At 47.1% G+C, this 12,495-nt stretch overlaps 1 protein-coding gene across 1 annotated transcript in view; it reads left to right on the top strand.

The window, feature by feature from the left end:
• LOC126523556 (glutamate receptor ionotropic, kainate 3-like) overlaps positions 1-12,495 on the top strand; it is a 134,444-nt gene that overhangs the window by 50,203 nt on the left and 71,746 nt on the right. The window contains exon 2 of the mRNA XM_050172153.3: positions 1,375-1,590. Within this exon, the coding sequence (XP_050028110.2) occupies positions 1,375-1,590 (216 nt within the window). The remainder of the gene's footprint in view (positions 1-1,374; positions 1,591-12,495) is intronic.

The raw sequence follows: 12,495 nt of genomic DNA, 5'->3' as shown, positions 1-12,495 counted from the left end.
GAGCCGCAGTGCGTACTTGGAGCGGACTCGTCGCGATACCCAAAAGCGGCAGCAATATCGAGGTTACGAAGCAGACGGCAGCTACATGCAACTGTACTGCGACTGCGCAGCGTTTGCGTTGTGCACGACAGGGCTTGAGCGAGCGCTCGCGTTCGTATGCTCCAGTTTGGCTGTGCTACGGGTTCTGGACCAGCTTTGTACAGCACCAGCTTGACCGACGGATAGTAGCCGCATCCAACTGAAGAACGGTCAATACCTCAGTGCGAAGGATAGTCTGCCAAGGAATGTAACCATGCACGGCCAGGATTGAGCGTGCGTTGGCAAGCGTGCGTGTGGTCTGACCTTAAGTTTCGCATGGTTCAGGGCTAGTTGAGCGTTCGAAACTAGTTGCACTCAGCGAGACCCGACGGCTGCAGGACCGATATGAATGGCGGCTACGGTTTAATTTCTACGCGGGCGGCCGCGGCCAACAGTGAACCGACGATAGCCGGCTTCTTCCCGAAGTACCTACTATTTTCGGGATTTGGAAAGCAGCCTATTACATACTTAAGTCTGTTAAATAAACTGCGTAAATAAATATACAAGGTATCTATAAGAACAAGCGCCGTCATCCAAACACTCTTCTTGATCGATGTCCGGTGTTTGCCAATAGCAGCTGCGTGTCCGTAATATGCTATATTAGAAATAAAGCGTCCTCAAAAGAGTTAGGAGAAGGCTTCAGTTGAAATGAGACGGCTTGAGACAAAGGTGACTTAGAGCCCCGTTTGCAAGCTCCGCCGCGTACGATAGCAAAACTTGGCTGAGATGTTCACAGCAGCGTATGCCATCCGCCACCTTTTTCTTTTTTTTGTCAAACCCGAAAGTTGCTTCAGAACCTCTTTTAATCTTTCTGTGGAATAACCTGTTTGTCATGTTTAATTTCTTCTTTATGTCTCGCGAATTGAACAAGACACAAACCTTTCGCTTTTACGCAGAGATTGTTGTTAAGAAAGATTTCTTTTTTTATATACGCAAGGTGATCATATTTAGGTTTTACGTAAGTGCACTCGTGGACGCCCCCTGGTCTAGCGTTCACATTTGTTTTTCTGTTCTTTTTGTTCTTTTATCTTGCCGCTCTTAGTCAAAACATAGAAAAGTATGGTATGTCTTCTTATATAGACACCTCGAATAAGAGGCTTACGTTTTGGCTGCCTGACCAGCCTTCATAAGGAAAACTGAAATAACTCACACTCTGTGTTTGATACCGTTCTAATATTTTGATCAAGCTCATCGGCATGAAAACCTGTTTTGGCAATTTGTGTGACTCGGCTGAAGTAAATGAGCAGAGGCACATTACCTTTTTAATACGTTACCTTTTGGTCTTATCGCTTGCAGGTGTCGTGTACGACCATGCCTGGTCGTCGGAGGAGGCTAAGCTACTTTCGCAAGCACTGGATAGGGCGAATATAAACGCAAGCGACGCTGGAGAAGACCTGCCCGAACATGGAGAAAGTGGCACTCAGGCAGCGAACGCGCGGCCAAGGACCCCCCACCTGAGCCTGGCAGCCGTGAGACTAGAGCCGGAGGACCTCTTCCGATCTTCAAAGAAAGGTACGCGAAATTTCGAGATCCTTAGGCTCCGAATCGGCAGTGGCTCATTGAACGCCCGAAGCGCGAAGAAAAAGACGTGGTGGCTCGTAGGGGCTGATGTTTTCCAGTGTCACAATATGCGGCTCAGCAGAAAAAGCCGAACGCCCGATTTGTCTCGAGTAGTGCTCCATCGACGTCGGAATAACTAAGCGCTGATGACGGTTTGATTGATTGACTAAGGGATGCGTGGTTTAGTTACCTTATCAATTGCGTGGAACATCTTAAGGCAGTCGTAATTTTATGACCAGAATCAAGGTTGGGCGGCTGGAAACACTACTGCTCAAATTTACTATGTTATTTTTTTTTTGCTGTTAAGAAATGGTCCACTTCATTGCCGAAACAGCAACACTTCGCACGGACGGCGAAAAAAATATTTACAGCGACGATGGCGCAGATCATTCCTGGATTCGTATGTGCAAAGTTGCAGGTTCTCGGCGATGTATCTCTACCAACAAGCCTAAATATCAGCTCTCGTAAAAGGACGACGTGGCCTCCTTGGTGCCAACTTCTTGGTGCCAAATAGAGCGTAAAAAATAACGAAAGCAGTGAAAAGTGCGCAAGACCCTTTTTTCACTTCTGCCAATCCTGTATAGCGGTTCCATCGAAAATGTGATGTGTGTGTGTGTGTATGTGTGTGTGTGTGTGTGTGTGTGTGTGTGTGTGTGTGTGTGTGTGTGTGTGTGTGTGTGTGTGTGTGTGTGTGTGTGTGTGTGTGTGTGTGTGTGTGTGTGTGTGTGTGTGTGTGTGTGTGTGTGTGTGTGTGTGTGTGTGTCTGTGTGTGTTTATATAGTCCTTTTACATGCCAAAATCAGATCCTGGTTATGGCACAGGCCATGGGCCTCCCGTATAATTCTGACTACGTGGAGTCCTTTATTGTGCGCCTCGTTTTGCACTTACTGACGTACGAACGCTCATTTGCGCTTGCGCGCACACATGAGCGCTTCTCCAATTCGCCTCTACAAAAACACGGCCGCTGAAGTCCGGATTAAACCCGCGACCCCGAGCTCAGCGGCGCTAGGCCTTAGTAATTGGGTTACCATGAGAGGTCCTGGCGAAATTATCCAGCATTTGTCGATGCAAGTACATCACTCAAAAGCAGAGTTATGAAAAGCCTCCTGCCATCTATGTAAGCCCAGTCAGGGTTAGTGAAGATGGGGGAATCGCGAAAGCTGCCCTCAACAGTGCGCTGGAAAAGGTCTCGTTCAAACGAGATTGCAAACAGCTTCGCAGTCCCCTTACAACGCCTGGCTCGAGCTGGCTTCTCAGGGTGTTGGTTGGTTCATCTGGCAGAAGGCCTATTTCACAAGACTGCCCCACGGAAAAAAGAACCCACAAAAGCAAGATTGACGGATCGAAAACTGCCGCATTTCGTGTGTGCATGGGTTGTGCTATAGGCGGAAGAAGGCAACAGAAAAGGCCGGAGTGTCGGTTGTTTTCTCGGCGCCAAGCAAGTTGAACGCCTTATGTACGATGGTCGACCGAGATGTCCTTCTGTCGAACAGAGAATGCGAGAGAGAGCCCAAGCCACGCTTCACTAGCTTCATCGCGAGCTTCGTCTATGACATCCCTCTTCGCTGTGGGGTGGACCGGGTGGTGTTGTAATAATCGCCTCCGGGAGCACCGTAGCAACGTTCTCGTCCGTGCAGTAGAAAATTCAATGAAGTCGTAATCATTAAGAGGCACGCAGGTCAGGGCACACGCGAGATCATCGAAGTGTTCAGCACTGTAAAGCGCAGCCCTTGATGCGTAAGCTCGGAGTTCATGCAGTTATTCGACATGAAAACCATGTGACTGCAAAGTTACGGCCCCTCCCCTTTTGCGTACTTAATTCCACTTTCATTTGGCGAGATATATATTTCTTGGTTTTCGATGATTATACCTTTCAACACATGTGCATTAAACCTTGCTAGAGATCAGCGCCATTAGCTCCTGGGGGGGCTTGCGCGAACTTTTAATAACAAAAGCAATACCGAATTTAAGAGCGCTTTCTGGTGCGGGCTAGGCACTGTCTATAGAACATATTAGAACGCGTTCCTAAATTAGTTATTATTTTCGTTATTGAATGCTCGTGCAAGCCGCCCCTGGTCTCTTGTTGTTTATCCCGTTCCCGCACTGCTTGCAATAGCATGCTATCGCACCAACAATACAGCCTAACCGCCATTTTGTAACGCTAGCCGATCATCGGGGAAGTGTAATCATGCCGTAACCGGACCGATCCTCAAAACGCAATCGGCTTACAGTCGCTTGCGTGTAGCATGTGGACCTAGATTCTTTACATATTTCGCGCTACGGCGTCGGTCTTTCGCCGAATAAAGACGCAGGAAAGTCTCCCACACAAACGCTACGTCTTGACCTTCTCAGTACGTAGGCACGTATTCGCAATCCTACCTGCATCCCGGAACCAACAGTTCCTCAGTACTGAAAGTGTGATGGAAGCTGCCAATAAGCATCGCGTACAGGCATCCCTGCAGTCCTCGTGACCTGTACAGTTTTCATAGTGCACTCAGCTCTGCGCTCACTGTGCCATGGTTTTAGAAGTACAGAAGAAGAGGGCACGGGTGAAGAGTGTCTTCTCGCAGGGTATGGCGAAATATAAAGAGACATTCAGCCTTGTTAATGTTTGACTGAGCACAAACATTTTATTAGCTAACTACCGGGCAAGTTTGCACGCGTTTTTTCCCTGCACTCGGCTTATTTCAGCTTTTATTTGGGACAGTAGCACGTGAAGCACTGGCAATAAATGATTCATCAGCCATTAGATGCTAAACCCCAAAATAGCGAAGGCTGCGGAAATGGTGGACTCGATGCCGATTTGGAACCTATCATGCAATTCAAGTGTCGATTATACTCAGCATATGAGTATCTTTTTATCAAGCGTCCACTAAATCTCTACCCGCACTATACAGGGTGTTCCAACTATCCTGCACCAAGACTTAAAAATATGCAAATGCCACATAGCAGGACAGAACCAGGGCAACGTTGTTTGCCGTCGCTTGCAGGCACTCAGATTAGTTTTCCAGCGAAGCTACTTACCTCGAGCCCCCGTATGCATCCCCCGCATGCGTCCCCAGGCTTACGTCCGTGTAAGCTACAGGAATGCGTGCGCGGATCTCGGAGATATTGCAATACCAAGCCGTCTCGTGGCAAAGGTGAACCAGGCTTCAAGCATGGCGCCAACTTCTAAAAATCAATGTAAATGAGTTTAACATGTTTGGTACAAATATATCAACATAAATTCGACATTGCTAGAGAAACACTATAGATATATATATATATATATATATATATATATATATATATATATATATATATATATATATATATATACATTGGGAAGTGAACTTAGTGAAACAAGGTGGCCTTCATGCGCTTCATTTGTGTTAAATCCTGTTCAACGAATAATAAGAGGCAGAACGAGTTTGACAACGGCGCCCGTGCACGTTGCCTGCGCTTCTGTGGTTATGACGTCACGTGCGTTGGAGGTACCGGCACAGCTGCCGGTAGCTGCCGGCACAGCTGCCGCTTCCGCGTATCGATGTTGCTTCATCATAAACAAATTTTACGTTCCACCTAATTACATATTTAGCCTTAATTAAATATTCAACTTCTCAAATAGTACGGTTAGATGAAAATTGTCAATGAGAATATTGCAAACCAACATGAAAAACTCCCAATACAGTTTTCTATTGCTGAGTACCTGCTACATAAATGTGTTTTTTTTTTTTTTGAGCATGAAATAAGCCCCTGAATACACGTAAAGTGTCTCGAGCAGCCAGTCGCGCGTCAATTTTGCGTATATTCGCGGGCTGCTTTCACGCTCGGAAAAACACTTTGATGTAGAACGTGTTGAGCAACAGAAATCTTTACCGGGAGCTTTAATGGAATAGTAATAATATGGTTGTTTCAGGCGTATTTCTCCCGTCGGCTTCGGCGTCGCCGTGAGGTTCCGATAAAGTCCACGAGCGATAAAATCGTCGTCGCGTGCCGTATACCGTATGTGCCAGTGAAAGCGTTCGAGGGTGAGCCAGCGATGGTGGCTCAATTTCGCGCACGCAACGGCGGAAAACGGGGAGGAAGCCCGCCGCCTTCCGTGGTGCGCAAGGCTGTATCTTGAAAGCCATCTGGGACGGGTACGGAGTCCATGGTGCGTTGTATTTTCAAAGTGTATTTCGCGCTGATGCGAGCGGCTGCAAGGAGGTCAATTCGCTCCGTGCTGCTGCCGTGGTTCCTCACTGCAGCGCTTTGACAGCGAGCCTCCGCAGTCATCGAGTGAGCTGTGTTCACGTTGGCTTGTGCGCGGGTGACAACATGCCTATTAATTTAGTTATATTCGTGGGCAACTCTCTGTGGCTGTGAGGGAAAGCTACGGAGGCAAAGCGCGTACAAGTGAGAGCGCTTGTGAAAAGAGTCACACGTTTCAATCCACTTTAGCGTAGGCCGCGGAGGAGAAGACATCAACTTCTTATTAGTAGCAGTTTATTAAGACAGAACACACACACCACTGCGTGTAAAGCTTACTTATTTGGCGGCTTGTCCCTTCGGCGTCTGGGAAAACGCAAAAGCGTCGCACGTGGAAGCTGCATCGATTTAGCGTCCGCTCCGAGCAACCTAAAGCACTGTCAAACGTTGCGGGACTACTTGGCTTGGTAATACATGTGCAGCACCCACGCGTCCATTGCTTTACTTTCACAGCCGCCGAAAGTTGTCCGCGAGTATGGTATGCCTATCTTTGCAAGTTTATGTGGCCGACGGAACTCCTAGACTTACACCGTAAAGCTGTCCCCTAATTTTCGATGGCAATGTATGCTTCGACTTTCGATCTAAACTGTGACGTTTTACAGCGAAGCTCTATATGGCTAGCCGATTCGTCCCTACGTCCTTCATCCGGTCGCCTGAACGCCGAAAATTGCTCCAGCGCAACCGCATGCGCGAATGTAGTAAGAGAAAGAGAGGCGCGCGATTAACCAACACCGCCTAGATAGCACAAGGCTTGTTGAATCCAAACAATGCCGTCACCCTGCCCGGTCCGGAATTTCCATTCATAAGGCTGGCGTGATAAAAGCGGTGACGTCAAAATCTCTGTTCATTACTTGGCAGCAACTCCATTATATTCTATGGCAGTCGCGCTAAATAACATGACGTCACGGATCGGAGTAAAAAAGGCCTTGTGCTGTCTAGGTGGTGTTGGATTAGCTGCGCCAGCAGTGACATCGTTCTACTCCGTGGCAGTCGAACGCGCGGGCAACAGTTTCTCGCCGGCTCCGAAATGGGCAGGCCACGCATCATACGTACTCCTTGGGAGCATGCAGCTTTGGATAAGCAACGCTGCGAGCAGAACCGAGAACGAGCTCGTCTACTCTGTGCCGATGATGCAGACCGGGCACAAGAATAGGCTCATGCAGCCGAGTGCAAGCCGCAACGGCGTACCGAGGTTCCGGCAGCCTACTAAGCCATCGTGTATTGAACCGTCATGACCAACCCAATGGTAAAGACCGGGGCAGCACGTTTCAGCTTCGCTGGTTAACCATCTGTACGGAGTGCTTGGGCAGCGATGTTTTCACGTTTATGTATAAGTTTCTCGTAGACACATTTAATCTAATTATAATATTTGAGACGTTGATCAAGTAGTTAAGGCTACGTAATTAGGCAGAATTCTCAAAGTAGTCTGAGTATCTCGAAGCGTCGGTAAACAAGATTGCCTTGGTTCTGTCCAGCTACGTAGCATTTGCATATGTTTGAATCTTTGTGCATGATGGTTGGGACATCACGTATATTTCTTGCGTGTAGGTTCAGGAACCGCACCTGGCCCGCTTGCACAAACGCCAGCCTCTAAGTCTAGACTTCAAGTCGAATCTCATCTTATCCTAACCTAAACTAAGACTGGGCTTCCCGGGAGGCTCCAGTAGCACGCCTGTACGAACGACAAGAACTAATTACGGTGCAGACTTAATGAAGACGGCAGGCACTTTAAGTACCTTGGCGGGAAGTTTTGCCACCTACAAGGAATGAGATGGGGAACGGGCCCAACTCGACCGCGAGGTGCATAGCTCTTGGTATAAGCGGTGAAGTTTTAGCGCGGTGTAAATCGCAAGTGAAGCGAGTCGTATACGAAGTTGAATTTCAGGTAAGGTTTGCACGTTGCTAGATTTAGGCATACAACAGCGAGGAAATGCTTGCTATAAATGAATTCACAGCAGCGATAAGCAGACATCATGTGTGCGAAACTGCTCGAGCGCACCACGGTACGCGCCGCGACGGCAGCGGTCTTCCGACATGCCGCGAAACGGCGGGCCTCCGGCAATCTTTGTTGACTGCATGCCGCTGGACAAGTAGCTATGCCTGCGCAGTAGTAGCGGCCATCTGTCCCTTTAGCATCTGATAAATAACTTATGCAATGCATATGAGCGCGCAGTAACGTACGTGCGAATCGCGCTGCAGCGCGATTCGCAAGCGCCAGAAACAGAAACTCCCTCACCAGAAACAATTTATCGAACAAAAAGTTTCGACAGTTCAGCTTCATTCTTGAAGATACGGTTGTCCAGCTTTTAATTCTGGCTCGGCGGCACCAGTAAATGAACCACGTAAATGTACCAATAGCCGGAAAGAGTGATTTATCCAAAATGATAATTTATATAGCTTCGATCCATGACATTATACAAGTGGGTAGAAAATCTCGATAATGTTTTGCTGCACGCAGGTATGCGTTCATGCCACATGGTCAGTCTGCGCTACGACCATATTCGCGCTTACGCTAGCACCGTATACATGGGTGGACCAAATATCAATCCCCCCTAGCAACTTTAACTGAATTCGACCACACTGTCATAGGCAAACATGTGCAAACAAGGCAAACACTCCCTGTCCGGCAATTGCATTGCTTTATCACCGCTCTAGAAGGCACACAAGCATCGACAAATCATGTTTGCACAAGCCGAAGCTGTGCCGTGATTCTCCGCCGTTAATACATGTAACAGCAACCAAAAAATGTCACCCGAGGCACTGTGGTCATTTAACGCATGAAAAAACGCATCCTATGAAGTCAAGGTAACGACAAACTTTACTAGTGGTAAAGAAGCCCTGTTTTTGGATAACCACGCTGCTTCACAATTTTTCGCACAATCGCGTATACATTTGAGGACGGTTCTTATAAAATCTAACAAGAAAAAAAATGCAATAAGAGTGTGGAGAAAGAAAGGGAGGGGGAGCCCAACGTAAGGATATAAAGCAGGACTGTTATTCTCCGTGACGAAGTGTGGAAGGTGGACCGTCGGCAGTTGTAGCTGATACTCTTCGCCGACATACCACACTCTTGTGCGGTGTTGTGTTTGTTTAGCGAGAGCTGTTCCGGGAGTGTGTAATTTAGGCTCTCCGCTTCGCCGCCGCCACTCCATCAAGTGAGGTGAAAGGCTCCTAGGTCACCGAGTAACTAAAAAAAAAAAACAAGTCGGGTCTTTGGTGTGGGAGGGACGAAAACAGCGCTTCAACCGATTCCCTCTGTTCCTTTCTTTTTATCGTCATCTTCTTGTCTCCCGCTCGTTTTAATTTTCTTTTCCTTTTTCTGCTGCGAATGCCTTGATGAAATGAAAAAAGAAACTGCGCGAAGAAAGATCCTCAAAAAGCTTGGAGGTGCTGTAGAGGTTAAAGGGTGCGGCTTAGGGTACAATAATTGAAATGGCCGCGAAAAAAAATTAAATCAGGCGTACTGGGTGGTTACCTGAGTGGTGGCGCTGTAGAATCATGAAGAAGGAAGAAAGCATAGAATCTACGGAGGTGTAGAATATTGTGAAAAAATATATGAACACCCACTGAGCCAATACGTTTCAACGGGACGGCACCTTGGCAAGCTTTAAATGAAGCCTCTATGCGTGCGCTCAGAAAAGCTATTGTCACTTGCAAAAGAACTAATTTAGGGTAGCGAAAAAAAAAGAGAACTACGAAAGTAAGAAAAATACCGCAGATATCATTGCCCGCATAGAAGTTTTTCTTTAATATAATGTTTTCATTTATAATTCCATGAGCTAGTATGCAGTGGACACTTAGCAAAAACTTCTTTATCGGTCTTCAGCTGTAGGAAAGACATGAATGGCATTGATTTCTGAGCGTTTTGAGTGTTTCAAGGTATGCAGATGCGCTTTCTTTTTCGTAGTTGTCTTGCTGAGCGACGTGTGTGGCTTCATGGGGAAGATACGAAATTGTTCTACTAAGATGTAATCTTTTTGTTACGCCCACGACGCCGTCTGAAATTGTCCCGTACGACAATAGATGGCCGCCAATGTGGTTAAAAAACAAAAAAAGAAAACAACAACATAGGGGCCATGGCCAACAAACGCAATGCAGAAAGGCATGCTAATGGGAAAAATTTGTGGACAGTACAATAGTTCACTACTATTCGCAGGGATACATACACCATACAATTCTTTTGTAAGGCAATGTAATCTGTATCAGCGTTTATTTATGCTGTCACTTAGTATGTTATTTAAATGCACCATAGAAACACCGCATGATACGAAAATATGACAGTCTAATCTTTATGAGTGTTTATTTGCACTGACACTTTGCATCTTAAGGGGTGTATGGTTTTCTTGTTTACATTTGCCTATTTTTTCATAGTTGGGTTTTTGAAGACGCTATGTATAAGTCTTTATGTTGTCTGTTGTTTATACACGGCCTGTTTCCATACATGCCTTCGAATTTACAAATAAAAACGCGAAGATGAGTGTAAAATATCTTAGAATTGCTTATATAAAAAAAATTATGAACTTGGCATAAGAGCATATCTGTTAAGTCCTAGATTTTCGAGTGAGAATGAGCAGCCGGCCCCTTAGATAAGCGGCAAAAGATCCTGTAACGAGCAGGAGACAATGGAAGGACCAGGAACCCGTCACGAAGACACGATGGTAGCGAATACATGATGACGATGCTATGACAACGACGCAATGACGACGATAGCTCGACAACGTTATGAGGAAAATGGAATGACAACAAGTGTATTACGAGGATAACGTGACGATGACGGTATGAAGAGAGTCGGTTGACGAAGCAGTTGTCGTAGCGATGGAATGACCGCTACGGCCTCACGGCAAGAATATAACGGCCTGACGAGTGTAAGAGATGAATGACGTGAGGGCGATGTCATGACTAGAGTAGCACGAGAAAGCTGGAATGACGATGAGTGAACGACCACAACGCAATGGTGGCCATGAACACCTACACTCTTCAAAAAACTTTTGCGCCATTTGGGGCTTATCTTGTCCAACAACAATAATCGTCATCTGCCTCGCGCGCCTCTCTTATACCGCTGCGTGTCCGGTACTTTCAGGCCATGAATGACATGTGCGTCATCAGCATGACATAGCATTCTCGACAGGAAAGGTGCGAGCGAAGAGTTTTGAAGAACGGAAACGCAAGCAAAGTAGATTACGATTATTGTTGTGGGACAAGACGAGATGAGCCTCAAAGGATGCAAAATGTTTACCAATGTAGTGACTCAAGCTGGTAGACAACTTAAGTTGCTGGGTCGTTGCAAGAGGACAGACAGACAGACAGACAGACAGACAGACAGACAGACAGACAGACAGACAGACAGACAGACAGACAGACAGACAGACAGACAGACAGACAGACAGACAGACAGACAGACAGACAGACAGACAGACAGACAGACAGACAGACAGACAGACAGACAGACAGACAGACAGACAGACAGACAGACAGACAGACAGACAGACAGACAGACAGACAGACAGACAGACAGACAGACAGACAGACAGACAGACAGACAGACAGACAGACAGACAGACAGACAGACAGACAGACAGACAGACAGACAGACAGACAGACAGACAGACAGACAGACAGACAGACAGACAGACAGACAGACAGACAGACAGACAGACAGACAGACAGACAGACAGACAGACAGACAGACAGACAGACAGACAGACAGACAGACAGACAGACAGACAGACAGACAGACAGACAGACAGACAGACAGACAGACAGACAGACAGACAGACAGACAGACAGACAGACAGACAGACAGACAGACAGACAGACAGACAGACAGACAGACAGACAGACAGACAGACAGACAGACAGACAGACAGACAGACAGACAGACAGACAGACAGACAGACAGACAGACAGACAGACAGACAGACAGACAGACAGACAGACAGACAGACAGACAGACAGACAGACAGACAGACAGACAGACAGACAGACAGACAGACAGACAGACAGACAGACAGACAGACAGACAGACAGACAGACAGACAGACAGACAGACAGACAGACAGACAGACAGACAGACAGACAGACAGACAGACAGACAGACAGACAGACAGACAGACAGACAGACAGACAGACAGACAGACAGACAGACAGACAGACAGACAGACAGACAGACAGACAGACAGACAGACAGACAGACAGACAGACAGACAGACAGACAGACAGACAGACAGACAGACAGACAGACAGACAGACAGACAGACAGACAGACAGACAGACAGACAGACAGACAGACAGACAGACAGACAGACAGACAGACAGACAGACAGACAGACAGACAGACAGACAGACAGACAGACAGACAGACAGACAGACAGACAGACAGACAGACAGACAGACAGACAGACAGACAGACAGACAGACAGACAGACAGACAGACAGACAGACAGACAGACAGACAGACAGACAGACAGACAGACAGACAGACAGACAGACAGACAGACAGACAGACAGACAGACAGACAGACAGACAGACAGACAGACAGACAGACAGACAGACAGACAGACAGACAGACAGACAGACAGACAGACAGACAGACAGACAGACAGACAGACAGACAGACAGACAGACAG

This window comes from Dermacentor andersoni, chromosome 6 (genome assembly GCF_023375885.2).
Source record: "Dermacentor andersoni chromosome 6, qqDerAnde1_hic_scaffold, whole genome shotgun sequence".
NCBI classification, from domain to species: Eukaryota; Metazoa; Arthropoda; class Arachnida; order Ixodida; family Ixodidae; genus Dermacentor; species Dermacentor andersoni.
The sequence above is the reverse complement of the archived record's forward strand: the minus strand, read 5'-3'. Positions and strand labels throughout refer to the sequence as shown.